Below are 16,266 nucleotides of genomic sequence, written 5' to 3'. Positions count from 1 at the left end.
TCCACCGCCGCTCCCTCACCACCAGACGCCTGGAGGAAGAACGCCTCATCTTCCGCCTCGGAACACTTCAACCCCAGGGCATCAATGTGGATTTCAACAGCTTCCTCATTTCCCCTTCCCCCACCTCATCCTAGTTTCTAACCTCCAGCAACATGATCCCCTTGACTTGTCCGGACTTGTCCGACCTGCCCAGCTCCTTTTCCACCTATCCACTCCACCCTCTCCTCCCTGACCTATCACCTTCATCTCCTTCCCCACTGACCTATTGTACTCTATGCCACTCTCTCCCCACCCCCACCCTCCTCTAGCTTATCTCTCCACGCTTCAGGCTCTCTGCCTTTATTCCTGATGAAGGGCTTTTGCCCGAAACGTCGATTTTGCCTGTCCTCGGATGCTGCCTGAATTGCTGTGCTCTTCCAGCACCACTGATCCAGAATCTGGTTTCCAGCATCTGCAGTCATTGTTTTTACCTCGTTGATTTTAACCCTACTGCGAATCCTCTTGCAAGGATGCCTGCCTTGAAGAAGTTTTCCTCCTCTCTCTACATGTAATCAGTTCCTGGCCAGCTGCGTTCCAGCTCTTCAGACAATCTGACAATACCCCTTTCTGTAAGCTGTGTTGGATGATGTATACCTGCAGAATGTTGGATTGCTATCACAGGGAGATATGTATGTGATGGGTGTTATTCTGTAGATGCAGTTACACTGACACTGAGAGACACAACACGTACATGTTCAAATCTGATCTTGATACTTTCACCAGCAGAACCATTAGCACGTAGCTGCTAAATTCACTCCGAGAGGTAAGGGAAAAGAATAACCTCATTTGTCTAAAAATAACCTTATAATCTCTCCCAGCCTATCTGCTCTTTGGTCTCCAACCCTACTTTCTGTCACCCAGTGACCCTGAAAGGACAGGATAGGGGAGGTATCTGGAAAGTTTGAATTATACAGAAAGGCTGGTTGGGCTGGGACTTCTTTTCCTAGGCTGTTGGAGGCTGAGGGGTGATCTTACAGAGGTTTATAAAATCATGAGGGCTCTAGATAAGGTGACTGGCAAAGATCTTTTCCACAGGGTGGGGGACTGTAAAATTAGGGGCTTATTTTTAAGGTGGCAGGACAGAGTTTAAAAAGGACCTGAGAGGCAATGTTTTCACACAGAGGGTGGTTGATGTGTGGAGTGAACTTCCAGAGGAAGTGGTGGATGTAGGTACATTTAAAAGAGTTTTGGATAGGTGCATGAATAGGAATGATTTAACAGGGTGGCACAGTGGCTCAATGGTTAGTTGCATGCATTGCGACAGTAGGAAATGTCAGCATCACAACTGGGAAAGGTTGGGATAAAAAACACAAGTAAAATCCATAGCCTCGGGAGCGGTGGTTCCATGGTTAGCACTGCTGCCTCACAGCGCCAGGGACCCAGGTTCGATTCCACCCTCGGGTGAATGTCTGGGTGGTGTTTATACATTCTCCCTGTGTCTGCGTGGGTTTCCAAAGATGTACAGGTTAGAGTGGGTTGACCGGGCTAAAGTGTCCAGGATGTGCAGGCTTAGTCTCGGGGAATGCAGGCTGGGGCTGGGTGGACTCAATGGGCTGAAAGGCCTGTTTCCACACTGTAGGAATTCCATGATCCCTTGATAAAGGTCAAACGCAGGCACGTGGGACTGGTTTAGTTTGGGGAACGGACTAGTTGGAACGGAATAGTTTCAATGCTATTTTCACTGACTGGGGAGTCCAGAGCTCTGGAGAACAGTCTGAGTATGAGGGCCAGGCCATTCAGGAGAAATATTAGGAAGCATTTCCACACACAAGGGCTGGGAGAGGTTTGAAACTCACTTCCACAACCAGCCGTGGATGCTGAATCCATTGTTAGTTTTAAACCTGAGCAAGATAGATCTTGTTCAGCAAAGGTACTAAGGGATATGGGCCAACGGGAGGATTATGGCGTAAAGGACACAGATCAGCCCTCATCTCATTGAAGGACGGAACAGGCCCAAGGGACTGAATGGCCTACTTCAGGCACCACTCTGACTCTATTGTAACTCCAACCCCTGAGATACATTCAGCAAGTCCTGCCAGTCTTGCTCATCCTTCCCAAGTTACATGAACTCACACTCAGAGTCTCAATACTTTGTGGAGAAATGATCATTTTATTTGTCCACGAGACATCATGCAAAATAAGAGAGAAAGGGAGTAAGCTTTAATGATACAATCGAAGAGGAAGTGGTTTCTCCTTCAGAAATCCCACAGAAGCCTCACTCAGTGCCGTCTGTCTCAGACTCAGTAAACCTTTGAAAGGATTCTCTTGTGGGTGTCACTGATGAGGTCAGATTCTGTCGCCCATCCCTAACTGCCCTTGAACAGAGTGGTTTAGGGGTGGCACAGTGGCTCAATGGTTAGCACTGCTGACTCGTGGCGCCAGAGACCTGGGTTCAATTCCATTCCCGGGAATGTCTGTGTGGACATTCTCCCCGTGTCTGTGCGGGTTTCCTCCAGGTGCTCCAGTTTCCTCCCACAATCCGAAGATGTGCGGGTTAGGATGGATTGGCCATGGGAAATTGCCCATAGCGTCCAGGGATGTGCAGGCAAGGTGGGTTAGCCGTGGAAAAATACAGGATTATAGGGATTGGATGGAGGTCTGGGTGGGATGCTCTTCGGAGGGTTGGTGCAGACTTGATGGGCCGAATGGCCTCTTTCCACACTGTAATTTGCCAGGTCATTTCAAGGGGTAGTTAGGAGTGAGCACTGTTGCTGCGAGGCAAAAGTGAGGACTGCAGATGCTGGAAAACAGAGTTTAGATCAGAGTGTTGCTGGAGAAGCACAGCAGGTCAGGCAGCATCCGAGGAGCAGGAAAATCGATGTTTCGGGCAAAAGCCCTTCATTCGTCGATTTTCCTGCTCCTCGGATGCTGCCTGACCTGCTGTGCTTCTCCAGCACCATTGTTGCTGTGAGTCTGGAGTCACATGTAGATAAGACCAGCGGATTTTCTCCCAGGTTCCTATAGCAACGTAAAGGTCACTCTCTCCATCGCTGTGGGGCAACACTGATTCCTGAGTAAACTTCAATCACCTTTCCGGAACTCCAACCCATCACCCCGGACTGGCCCCTGGGTCATTAATGTCCTTCAGGTAAGGAAACTGCTATCTTTACCTGGTCTGGCCTACACGTGACTCCAGACCCACAGCAATGGGGTCAACTCTTAATTGCCCACTTGGCATCAGGGATGGGGTAACAAATGCTCGGCCTAACCAGAGACACCCACATTCCTGTGAATGAGTGAAATAAAAGAGTGGCAACAGGTCACTGCTCCCTGCGGGGAACAGCCGCACAGAAAGATCCCACAGTGGCAACAAGAGGGGGGAGCAGTCAATGTGCAGTGGTGGGGTTCAGATTGTTCTCCCATCCCGCTCCCATTCCCTACCCTCCACACCACCAACCACCCTTGACCCTCGACCCTCGACCCCCCCCCAGGGATAGTGTGGGTATTACACCGCGTTCTGATTGGCCTTCAGCCCAGACTGAGCTCTCCGCTTTGTGTGACTCGATTGGTTGATGTTGTTGCTCTGCTCAGCGTCATAGTAACCCCTCTTCATCGTCCGCGTTAAATAATCAAACAGACCCTGTAGGTGAGGGGGCAAAGACGCTGCAGTTAGTCAGTGATCACCGTCTGCTCTGTTCCCCCTCACAACCTCCAGGCACCCTTCCCCCTCCCCCTCCCTCTGACTCCCTCTCCCCCTCCATCCCCTTCCCTCCTTCTCCCTCCCTCTCCCCTTCCCTCACCCTCCTCCCCAACATTCACCCCTGTATCTCCCTCCGTTTCCCTCTCCACCGCCTCTGCTTATCTCGCACTCTCCCTCCACCTCCCTCACCCTCCCCTTTCCCTTCCTCTCCTTTACTGACTGTCCCCCTCCATCCCCTTCCCTCACCTTACCCGTCCCTCCTCTTCCCTCACTCCTCCCTCTTCATCCTCATCCCTCACCCTCCCCTCCTTCCCTCACCCTGCCTCCCCTTCCCTCACACTCCCCCTCCATTACCCTCCCCCCTCCCTCTCTCAACCTCCCCCACCCCAACCTCCCCTTCCCTCTCCCTCCACCCTCTTCCCTCCCCCTCCCCTACAGTCCGTTCCCTCACCACTCCCTATCCCTCATCCTCACCCTCTCCAGCCATCCCATTCTCTCACGCGTCCCCATCCCTCCCCTTCCCTCACAGTCCCCCCTCCTCTTCTGTCACTCATACCCCTCCATCCCCTTCCCTACCCCTTCCCTTCCCTCACCGGGAGTGGGAGGGTCTGGAGGGTGGGGGCGGGGAGTGGGAGGGTCTGGTGGGTGGCGGTGGGGAGTGGGAGGGTCTGGAGGGTGAGTGGTGAGAGTGGGAGTGGGAGGGTCTGGAGGTGGGAAGGTGGAGGTGGGGATGGGAGTGTCTGGAGGGTGAGGGGTGGGAGTGGGAGGGTCTGGAGGGTGGGGATTGGGAGGGTCTGGAGGGTGGGGAGTGGGAGGGTGGGGGTGTGGGGCGGGGAGTGGGAGGGTGGGGGTGGGGAGTGGGAGGGTCTGGAGGGTGGGATGTGGGGAGTGGGAGGGTCTGGAGGGTGGGGAGTGGGAGGGTAGGGGTGTGGGGCGGGGAGTGGGAGGGTGGGAGGGTCTGGAGGGTGAGTGGTGAGAGTGGGAGGGTGGGGGTATGGGGTGGGGAGTGGGAGGGTCAGGAGGGTGGGGTTTGGGTTGCTAGATTACATCCACACTGTAGAAAGGGAAGGTACTCAGCTGTTGCTGTGTTAGGCTTGGGGTCATCCCTGTTCAGGGTGTTTGGCATCAGCTGGAATTGTCCCAGATGGAGCTGACTTTGGAAACATGACACTGAGAGAGAAACTGTGGAAATGCTGGGAGGACTCTGTGCTTCTGTGATAATGTTTCGGGTGGTTTCCTGTGGATGCTGCTGTGAGAGTGTCAGGGTTTCTCACATTCTCAGCTCACTGCAGCTTTCTATTCAAGTACCTGAGAATCATTCCCAGGAACAAACCGGGATCGAGTCCGTCCAAACAGGAATTCCAAAATGTTTGGCCATTTCCTGTGTGTTTACTACCTGGGAGCGACGGAATCCTGGGTGACACTCTCCTTGCCAAACCGGTGTATATTACCCCAGGGTGGGGCAGGTCTGAAACCCCCATTAAAATTTGTATATCGTAAGATAGGAGCGAAATCAGGCCATTCAGCCCATCGAGTCTGCTCTGCCATTCAATCATGGCTGGAATGTTTCTCAACCCCATTCTCCTGCCTTCTTCCCATAACCTTTGACCCCCTTACTATTCAGGAACCTATCCATTTCTGTCTTAAATACATACCCTCAATGACATGGTCTCTGCAGCCCTCTGCAGCAATGCGTTCCACAGAGTCCCCACCCTCTGGCTGAAGAGATTCCTCCTCATCTCCGTTCTAAAGATTATCCCTTCACCCTGAGGCTGTGCCCTGAGGTCCTAGTCTCTCCCCACTCCTGGAAACATCTTCTCCAGGTCCACTCTATCCAGGCCTCTCAGTATTCTGTAAGTTTTAATCAGATCCACCACACCCTCTCCCACACTCCATCCTTCTAAACTCCATTGTGTATAGACCCACAGTCCTCAATCACTCCTCAGATGACAAGCCCTTCATCTCTGGGATCATTCTTGTAAACCTCCCTAGGTGGCACAGTGGCACAGTGGTTAGCACTGCTGCCTCATAGCACCAGAAACCCGGGTTCAATTCCCACCTCACGCAACTGCCTGTGTGGTGGAGTTTGCACATTCTCCCCGTGTCTGCGTGGGTTTACTTCGGGTGCTCTGGTTTCCTCTCACAGTCCAAAAAAAATCTGCAGGTTAGGTGAATTGGCCATGCTAAATTGCCTGTAGAGTTAGGTGAAGGGGTAAATGTAGGGGAATGGGTCTGGGTGGGTTGTTCTTCGGAGGGTCGGTGTAGACTTGTTGGGCCGAAGGGCCTGTTTCCACACTGTAAGTAATCTAATCTAATGAGGTAGGCCACTTTCTTCAGCACATCCTTCCTTAGATACGGGGTCAAAAACTGCTCAGCAGTACATCTCTGCTCCTGTATACTAACCCTCTCGAAGTGAATGCTAACATTGCATTTGCATTCCTAACTTGCAACTGAACCTGCACGTTAACCTGAAGAGAATCCTGAACTCGGACTCCCCATTTAGAAAGTACTCTACCCTTCTATTCTTCCTACCAAAGTGCAAGACCTCACACTTTCCCACATTGTATTCCATCTGAAGCATCTTTGCCCACTCTCCCAACCTGACCAAGTTCTCCTACGACCTCCCCACTCCCTCAACACTCCCTGTCCCTCCACCTATCTTTGTGTCACCTGCAAGCTTAGCAACAATGTCCTCAGTTCCTTCATTAATGTGTAACGTGAATAGTGAGGATCCAACACTGACCCCTGCCGAACTCCACTAGTCACCGGCTGCCATTCTGAAAAAGACCCACTTATCCCCACTCTCTGCCCTCTGCCAGTCAGCCAATCCTCTATCCATGCCAGTCCCTTGCCCCTAACACCATGTGCTCTTAGCTTATTCAGCAGCCTCCTGTATGATACCTTTTCGAAGGCCTTCCAGAAAGTAAATTAATTGTCTTCTTTCTTATTCATTTGTGGGATGTGGGTGTCGCTGGCTAGGCCAACATTTATTGCCCGTCCCTAGTTGCCCTCCTTAAGAAGGTGGGGGTGAGCTGCCTTTTTGAGCCGCTGCAGTCCGTGTGCTGTGGGTTGACCCACAATGCCCTTATGGAGGGAATTCCAGGATTCTGTCCCAGCGATACTGAAGGAACGGCGATATATTTCCAAGTCGGGATGGTGAGGGGCTTGGAGGGGAACTTGCAGGGGGTGGTGTTCCCACGTATCTGCTGCCCCTTGTCCTTCTAGATGGAAGTGGTCGTGGGTTTGGAAGGTGCTGCCTGAGGATCTTTGGTGAGTTTCTGCAGGGCATCTTGTAGATGGTACACACTGCTGCTACTGAGTGTCGGTGGGGGAGGGAGTGGGTGTTTGTGGATGTGGGGCCAATCAAGTGGGGGCTGCTTTGTCCTGGATGGTGTTGAGCTTCTTGAGTGTTGTTGGAGCTGCCCCCATCCAGGGCAAGTGGGGAGTATTCCCTCACACTCCTGACTTGTGTCTTGGAGATGGTGGACAGGCTTTGGGGGGGTCAGGAGGGGAGTTACTCGCTGCAGGATTCCCAGCCTCTGACCTGCTCTTGTAGCCACTGTGTTTATGTGGTGAGTCCAGTTGAGTTTCTGGTCAATGGTAATTCCCAGGATGTTGGTAGTGGGGGGACTCAGTGATGGTAACACCATTGAATGTCAAGGGGTGGTGGTTAGAGTGTCGCCTATTGGTGATGGTCATTGTCTGGCATTTAGGTGGTGTGAATGTTACTTGCCCCTTGTCAGCCCAAGCCTGGATATTGTCCAGATCTTGCTGCATTTGAACACGGACTGTTTCAGTATCTGAGGAGTCGCGAATGGTGCTGAACATTGTCCAATCATCAGCAAATATCCCCATTTCTGACCTTATGATGGAGGGAAGGTCATTGATGAAGCAGCTGAAGGTGGTTGGGCCGAGGACACTCCCCTGAGGGACTCCTGCAGAGATCTCCTGGAGCTGAGATGACTGACCTTCAACATCCACAACCACCTTCCTATGTGTCAGGTATGATTCCAGCTAGCAGAGAGTTTGTCCCCAATACCCAATGATTCCAGTTTTGCTGGGGCTCCTTGATGTCACACCCGGTCGAATGTAGCCTTGATGTCACGGGCTGTCCCTGTCCCCTCCCCTCTGGAACTCAGCTCTTTTATCAATGTCTGACCCAAGGCTGGAATGAGGTCAGGGGCTGAGTGACCCTGGGGGATCCCAAACTGGGTGTCACTGAGCAGGTGCTGCTTGATAGCTGTTACTGACACTGTCCATCACTTTACTGATGATGGAGATGGGGCGGTAATGGTCAGGTTGGATTTGTCCTGCTTTTTATGTACAGGACATACCTGGGCAACGTTCCACAATGTCGGGTAGATGCCGATATTGTAACTGTACTGGAACAGCTTGGCTCGGGGAGCAGCAAGTTCTGGATCACAAGTCTTCTGTACTATTACAGGGATGTTGTCAGGACCCAGAGCCTTTGCAGTATCCAGTGTCTCTTGGTATCACGTGGTGTGAATTGAATTTGCTGGAGACTGGTATCTGTGAGGCTGGGGACCACTGCAGGAGACGGAGATGGATCATCCACTCAGCACTCCTGACTAAAGATTGCTGTGAAAGCTTCAGCCTTATCTTTTGCCCTGATTTGCTGGGCTCCTCCTTCATTGAGGATGGGGGATATTTGTGGAGACTCCTCCTCCAGTGAGTTGTTTAATTGTCCCCCACCATTCACCAGGACTGCAGAGCTTAGATCTAATCCATTGGTCTTGGGATCACTGAGCCCTATAATTTGCTACTTATGCTGTTTGGCAAAGCAAGCAGTCCTGTTTGGTAGCTTCATCAGACTGACACCTCACCATCAGGCATGCCTGGTGCTGTTCCTGGCATGCCGTCTGTTGATCCAGGGCTGTTCCCCTGGCAATTGTGACTGTTTGATTTGGTTTCTTGTATCAAAGCATTCTGTTCAAAGCAATTCACTGGAAAAATGAGAATTTGCCACCCTTCCAACTGTGTGGTCAGGCTGCAATCAACACAGCAAACAGACTAATACCATCCTCCAGTTTCAAGAAAATTTGCAAACTCTGGATTAACAGGACATTAAGCTGAAACGGTTTCCTTGGCAAATCCCCTTTGTTTCTTCCTGGGAAGAGTCAAAAGTCAAGGATTGTTTCTGCATGAAACTCCTTACAAAAATAGCAAGCAGCATTAAAAGCTTTTTGCTCATTTCTGACTGAATTGTTCTATCACATCTGAACAAAAACCGACACTGTGTCGATGTTTTTTATCTTGCGTTGATCAGGAGCAATGCAAGAACACCGAATTTCGAAGGGAACAAAATAATTTCTACTATTTGAGAGAAGGATGGTGATTGTTTGAGGAGAGTGTATCCTTGATCTATTACGCACCCAACATTTTCTGTTTAATTGACAGTTCACACTGCAGAGACTGAAACAGAGAAACCAAGCTGACATTTATCTTTTAATCAGCCTCATTATTAAAAAGGTGCTCTGGTTGTGATTATATTACTGGCCGTGGGAGCTGGCTGTGTGCATATTGGCTTTGACATCTCCAATGTTGTAATATTAATTACACTTCAAAAACACCTCAATGATTTGGAGATGTGTGCACAGCACTTTCTTGTGCAGGGAGGAGCTGCAATTTAGAAGGCGCTGCCTTCAAACGATGACAGCGATGGTTTTAATTGTACCGTCAGAAAGAAAATCAGATAAACATTTGAAAACGTTGTCTTGTTGAGGCAAAAGCAGGGAAGTGGGACCAATCAGGCACAGCAGTCTGTTTAGCACCGCAAATAACAAACACTGGCGATCATGCTGAGTCAGGTAGCACCCATATGGAGACAGCAAGCTAACCTTTCCAATCAGGATGACTGAGGAATGACCTAGACTTGAAACGTTAGCTTGCTGTCTCTCTCTCTCCACGGATGCTGCCTGACCCGCTGTGATCTTCAGCATTTGTTGTTTTCTGTTCAGATTCCTGTGTCTCAGCTATTTGTTCCCATGTTCTAAATAGACTTTGTTCCATTAAATTTAATGATCCCACTCTGCAAAAATCCTCGATTTTCCCAATCTCTCCCTACCCCTCTCTTCCTCACCGATATTTTAAAGCACCAGACAAGTGCCCGGATAAAGATGACAGAGGCACGGTGGCTCAGTGGTTAGCACTGCTGCCTCATAGCGCCAGGGACCCAGGTTCGATTCCAGCCTTGGGTGACTGTGTGGAGTTTGCACATTCTCCCCGTGTCTGCGTAGGTTTCCTCTGGGTGCTCCGGTTTCCTCTCACAGTCTAAAGATGCACAGGTTATGGTGGATTGGCCATGGGAAATTGCCTATAGCATCCAGGGATGTGTAGGTTATGGTGGATTGGCCATGGGAAATTGCCTATAGCATCCAGGGATCTGTAGGTTATGGTGGATTGGCCATGGGAAATTGCCCATAGCATCCAGGGATGTGTAGGTTATGGTGGATTGGCCATGGGAAATTGCCTATAGCATCCAGGGATCTGTAGGTTATGGTGGATTGGCCATGGGAAATTGCCCATAGCATCCAGGGATGTGTAGGTTATGGTGGATTGGCCATGGGAAATTGCCTATAGCATCCAGGGATCTGTAGGTTATGGTGGATTGGCCATGGGAAATTGCCCATAGCATCCAGGGATGTGTAGGTTATGGTGGATTGGCCATGGGAAATTGCCTATAGCATCCAGGGATCTGTAGGTTATGGTGGATTGGCCATGGGAAATTGCCCATAGCATCCAGGGATGTGTAGGTTATGGTGGATTGGCCATGGGAAATTGCCTATAGCATCCAGGGATCTGTAGGTTATGGTGGATTGGCCATGGGAAATTGCCCATAGCATCCAGGGATCTGTAGGTTATGGTGGATTGGCCATGGGAAATTGCCTGTAGTGTCCAGGGATGTGTAGGTTATGGTGGATTGGCCATGGGAAATTGCCCATAGCATCCAGGGAACTGTAGGTTATGGTGGATTGGCCATGGGAAATTGCCTGTAGTGTCCAGAGATGTGTAGGTTATGGTGGATTGTCCACAGGAAGTGCAGGGATAGGGTAGGAGGATGAGTCTGGGCAGGTGCTCTTCAGTGGGCCGGTGCCGACGTGTTGGGCCAAATAGCCCATTTCTTCACTGTAGGAATTCTGTGAAATGATGGACTGGACCATGGATAGATTGGAACTGAACATCCCGCACTCAGTGCTGAACTACTCACCTCCCAGGCTTCTTCCACATCTGCTGTCCATTTCTCTTTTAGGATTGGTTTCACCACCGCAATGAACTGTACTCCTACGTACTGAAGAGAAACATGCAACACCGTCAGTATTGGGAGGACCGCAACTTTGAAGAACTGCCTGCACTTCTGCCCCATTTAATCCAGGCTGAGTGACACATCCAGAGTCCGGTGATAACAGCTTGCAATTAAAACTGAGAGACCGAGAGTTAAATAATGAAAGCATGTGCCTTTATTTAAAAAACACCATGACATGTGAGGACAAGTAACTATAACGAAGATACTGTGGGTGATATTCTTTGCAAGAGAAACTGCAGATAAACACAACAGTGCTTCAATTACTGTAGAGACAGAGCAGCCTTGTGCAGTCCCAGGGCTGTAGGGCTGACAGTGATTCCCCTGCTGGCTCACTGCAAGTTGTAAATTGAGAGAAAGATTCTGGCATTTCTGAGAAATGAGAAACAGTTGTAGTGTTGTTTGGAAAAGTTATTGCATTACGTCTGCAAGTATGAATGCATTTGCCCACAGCATGGTCCTGTTGGCTCACCCTAGCATGAGACTGCAACATGCAGGCGATCCCAAGCAGCTAACTTTTATAGTGCTGATGTAATCCCCCTCTCCTGACATCCCCATCCTCAAGGGGGTTAGACTAGCCAGGTCGAGGGGGAGCAAAGGATTGAGTAAGTGTTTGAGCAGCAGTTCAGCTGGGCCTGGACGGAAGCCCAGTAATATCACAGAGGTGGAACTTGGTGGGTGAGAGATGTGAGGTCAGGAGAGTATGTTACACACCAACAGCCCGACACAGACACAAAGCGGACACCACACTCTCACACACACACAGACACACACACACACACAGACACACACACACACACACACACAGACACACACACACACACACACACACACAGACACACAGACACACACACACACACACACACAGACACAGACACACAGACACAGACACACACACAGACACACACACAGACACACACACACACACACACAGACACACACACACACACACACACAGACACACACAGACACACACACACACACACAGACACACAGACACAGACACACAGACACAGACACACACACAGACACACACACACACACACACACACAGACACACACACAGACACACAGACACACACACACACACACAGACACAGACACACATACGCACACACACAGACACAGACACACACACAGACATACACACAGACACAGACACACATACGCACACACACAGACACACACACACAGACACACACACAGACACAGACACACACACAGACACACATACGCACACACACAGACACACACACACAGACACACACACACAGACACACACATACACAGACACACATACACAGACACACACACACACACACAGACACACATACACAGACACACACACACACACACACACACACACAGACACACAGACACAGACACACACACAGACACACACACACACACACACACACACAGACACACACACAGACACACAGACACAGACACACACACACACACACACACACAGACACAGACACACATACGCACACACACAGACACAGACACACACACAGACACACACACAGACACACACACACATACGCACACACACAGACACACACACACAGACACACACACAGACACAGACACACACACAGACACACATACGCACACACACAGACACACACACACAGACACACACACACACAGACACACACATACACAGACACACATACACAGACACACACACACACACAGACACACACAGACACACATACACACACACACAGGCACACATACACACACAGACACACAGACACACAGACACACACACATACACACACACACAAACACAGACACACAGACACACACACACACATACAGACACACAGACACAGACATATACACACACACAGACACACACACAGACACAGACACACACAGACACAGACACACACACACACACAGACACATACACACACACACAGGGACACACACAAACAGACAGACACACACACAGACACACACACAGACACACACACACACATGCACACAGAGAGAGACACACACACACAGGGACACACACAGATAGACAGAAACACACACACACACACCCACACAGGGACACACGCAGACACAGACAGACAGACACATACACACACACACACACAGGGACACATACAGACAGACACACACGCACGCAAGGAAAGTGGGATATGTGGTGTCACAAGTTGCCCAGGATCATCCTGAAATCTCCAGAAACTGGATTCAATCTTGTGCACAGTAGCGAGGAGAGTCCATGATGGAAATGTGGGAGCTGGGAAGATTGATGGTTGTTTGAGGTGAATAGAAAACAGGTTCCAGGCTTCTGTTTGATAATCTCATGCATTCCAAGCTGCTATTCAAGCAGTGCAGCAGCTGCAAATATGAAACCAGAAGCTGCCAAGGAAAGCACGCTGCATCCTGGCACCAGGAACGATCCATAATGTTGATTCAAAACAACGAAATGTGGAACCAATTTATGAATGGCAACATGTACATATATGCACCCAATTCTGATTCCTGGGTGGGGATAACGTGTTGCAGTGTGGGGATAATTTGTAGCAGTGTTGGGATAATCTGTTGCAGTGTTGGGATAACGTTTTGCAGTGTGGGGATAACTTGTTGCAGTGTTGGGATAACTTGTTACAGTGTCAGGATAACTTTTTGCAGGGTGGGGATAACTTGTTGCAGGGTGGGGATAACTTGTTGCAGTGTTGGGATAATTTGTTATAATATGGGGATAACTTGTTGTATGGTGGGGATAACTTGTTACAGTGTGGGGATAACTTTTGCAGGTTGGGGACACCTTATTACAGTGTGGGGATAACTTGTTACTGTGTCAGGATAACTTGTTGCAGGTTGGGGATAACTTGTTGCAGATTGGGGATAACTTGTTACAAGGGGGGGAAACCTGTTGCAGTCTCAGAAGAACTTGTTGCAGGGTGGGGACACCTTATTACAGTGTGGGGATAACTTGTTACTGTGTCAGGATAACTTGTTGCAGGATGGGGATAACTTGTTACAAGGGAGGGAAAACCTGTTGCAGTCTCAGAATAACTTGTTGCAGGGTGGGGATAACTTGTTACTGTGTCAGGATAACTTGTTGCAGGGTGGGGATAACTCGTTGCAGGGTGGGGATAACTTGTTGCAGGGTGGGGATAACTTGTTACATGTTGGGATAACTTTTGCAGGTTGGGGATAACTTGTTACAGTGTCAGGATAACTTTTTGCAGGGTGGGGATAACTTGTTACAGTGTTGGGATAACTTGTTGTGGTGTGGGGAAAACTTGTTGCAGGGTGGGGATAACTTGTTGCAGTGTTGGGGATAAGTAGTTGCAAGGTGGGGATAACTTTAGCAGGTTGGGGATAACTTGTTACAGTGTTGCGATAACTTGTTGCAGTGTGGGGATAACGTGTTGCAGGTTGGGGATAACTAGTTGCAGGGTGGGGATAACGTGTTACAGTGTGGGGATAACGTGTTGCAGAGTGGGGATAACGTGTTGCAGTGTGGGGATAACTTGTTGCAGTGTGGGGATAACGTGTTGCAGAGTGGGGATAACGTGTTACAGGATGGGGATAACTTGTTACAGTGTTGCGATAACTTGTTGCAGTGTGGGGATAACGTGTTGCAGGTTGGGGATAACTAGTTGCAGGGTGGGGATAACGTGTTACAGTGTGGGGATAACGTGTTGCAGAGTGGGGATAACGTGTTGCAGGTTGGGGATAACTTGTTGCAGGGTGGGGATGACTTGTTACATTCTGGGGATAACTTGCTGCAGTGTGGGGATAACTTGCTGCAGTGTTGGGATAACCTGTTGCAGGGTGGGAATAACTTGCTGCAGTGTTGGGATAACCTGTTGCAGGGTGGGAATAACTTGTGATGTTGGGATTGCGTGTTGCAGGGTGGGGATAACTTGTTACAGTGTCAGAATAACTAGTTGCAGTGTCGGGATAACTTGTTGCAGTGTCGGGATAACCTATTGCAGGGTGGGAATAATTTGTGATGTTGGGATAACTTGTTGCAGGGTGGGGATAGCGTGTTGCAGGGTGGGGATAACTTGTTACAGTGTCGGGATAACTAGTTGCAGTGTCGGGATAACTTGTTGTAGTGTCAGAATAACTTGTTGCAGTGTCGGGATAACCTGTTGCAGTGTGGGAATAATTTGTGATGTTGGGATAACTTGTTGCAGGGTGGAGATAGCGTGTTGCAGGGTGGGGATAACTTGTTACAGTGTCGGGATAACTAGTTGCAGTGTCGGGATAACTAGTTGCAGTGTCGGTATAACTAGTTGCAGTGTCGGGATAATTTGTTGCAGTGTCGGAATAACTTGCTGCAGTGTTGGGATAACTTGTTGCAGTGTGGGGATAACTTGTTGCAGGTGGGGATAACATTTTGCAGGGTGGGGATAACGTGTTACAGTGTGGGGATAACATGTTACAGGGTGGGGATAACGTGTTACAGTGTGGAGATTACTTGTTACAGTGTGGGGATAAGTTGTTGCAGGGTGGGGATAACTTGTTGTGGTGTGGGGATAAGTTGTTGCAGGGTAGGGATAACATGTTGCAGGGTGGGGATAACGTGTTACAGTGTGGGGATAACATGTTACAGGGTGGGGATAACGTGTTACAGTGTGGAGATAACTTGTTACAGTGTGGGGATAAGTTGTTGCAAGGTAGGGATAACTTGTTGCAGGGTGGGGATAACTTGTTACTGTGTAGGGATAACTTGTTGCAGGGTAGGGATAACTTGTTGTGGTGTGGGGATAAGTTTTTGCAGGGTGGGGATAACTTGTTGCAGGGTCGGGATAACTAGTTGCAGTGTCAGGATAACTAGTTGCAATGTCGGGATCACTTGTTACAGTGTGGGGATAACTTGTTGCAGGGTGGGGATAACGTGTTACAGTGTGGGGATAAGTTGTTGCAGGGTGGGGATAACTTGTTGCAGGGACGGGATAACTTGTTGCAGGGTAGGGATAAGTTTTTGCAGGGTGGGGATAACTTGTTGTGGTGTGGGGATAAGTTGTTGCAGGGTGGGGATAAGTTGTTGCAGGGTCGGGATAACTAGTTGCAGTGTCAGGATAACTAGTTGCAGTGTAGGGATCACTTGTTACATTGTGGGGATAACTTGTTGCAGGGTCAGGATAACTTGTTGCAGGGTGGGAATAACTTCTTGCAGTGTTAGTATAACTTTTTGCAGTGTGGGGATAACTTGTTGCAGTGTTAGTATAACGTTTTGCAGTGTGGGGATAACTTGTTGCAGGGTTGGGATAACTTGTTG

General features: G+C 49.5%; 1 protein-coding gene across 1 annotated transcript in view; it reads right to left on the bottom strand.

The window, feature by feature from the left end:
- Positions 1–2,899: 2,899 nt before the first annotated feature.
- Positions 2,900–16,266, bottom strand: part of xgb (x globin) — an 80,496-nt gene continuing 67,129 nt past the window's right edge. The window contains exons 4-5 of the mRNA XM_087984163.1: positions 10,908–10,988; positions 2,900–3,619 (exon numbers count right to left, since the gene is read on the bottom strand). Coding sequence (XP_087840289.1) covers positions 3,485–3,619; positions 10,908–10,988 — 216 coding nt within the window. The 3' untranslated portion in view covers positions 2,900–3,484. The remainder of the gene's footprint in view (positions 3,620–10,907; positions 10,989–16,266) is intronic.

Source organism: Chiloscyllium plagiosum, unplaced genomic scaffold, assembly GCF_037043375.1.
Source record: "Chiloscyllium plagiosum isolate Xiang-an unplaced genomic scaffold, Cpla_swu_hap1 HiC_scaffold_47, whole genome shotgun sequence".
NCBI lineage: Eukaryota > Metazoa > Chordata > Chondrichthyes > Orectolobiformes > Hemiscylliidae > Chiloscyllium > Chiloscyllium plagiosum.
This window is presented reverse-complemented; position numbering and strand designations above follow the sequence as displayed.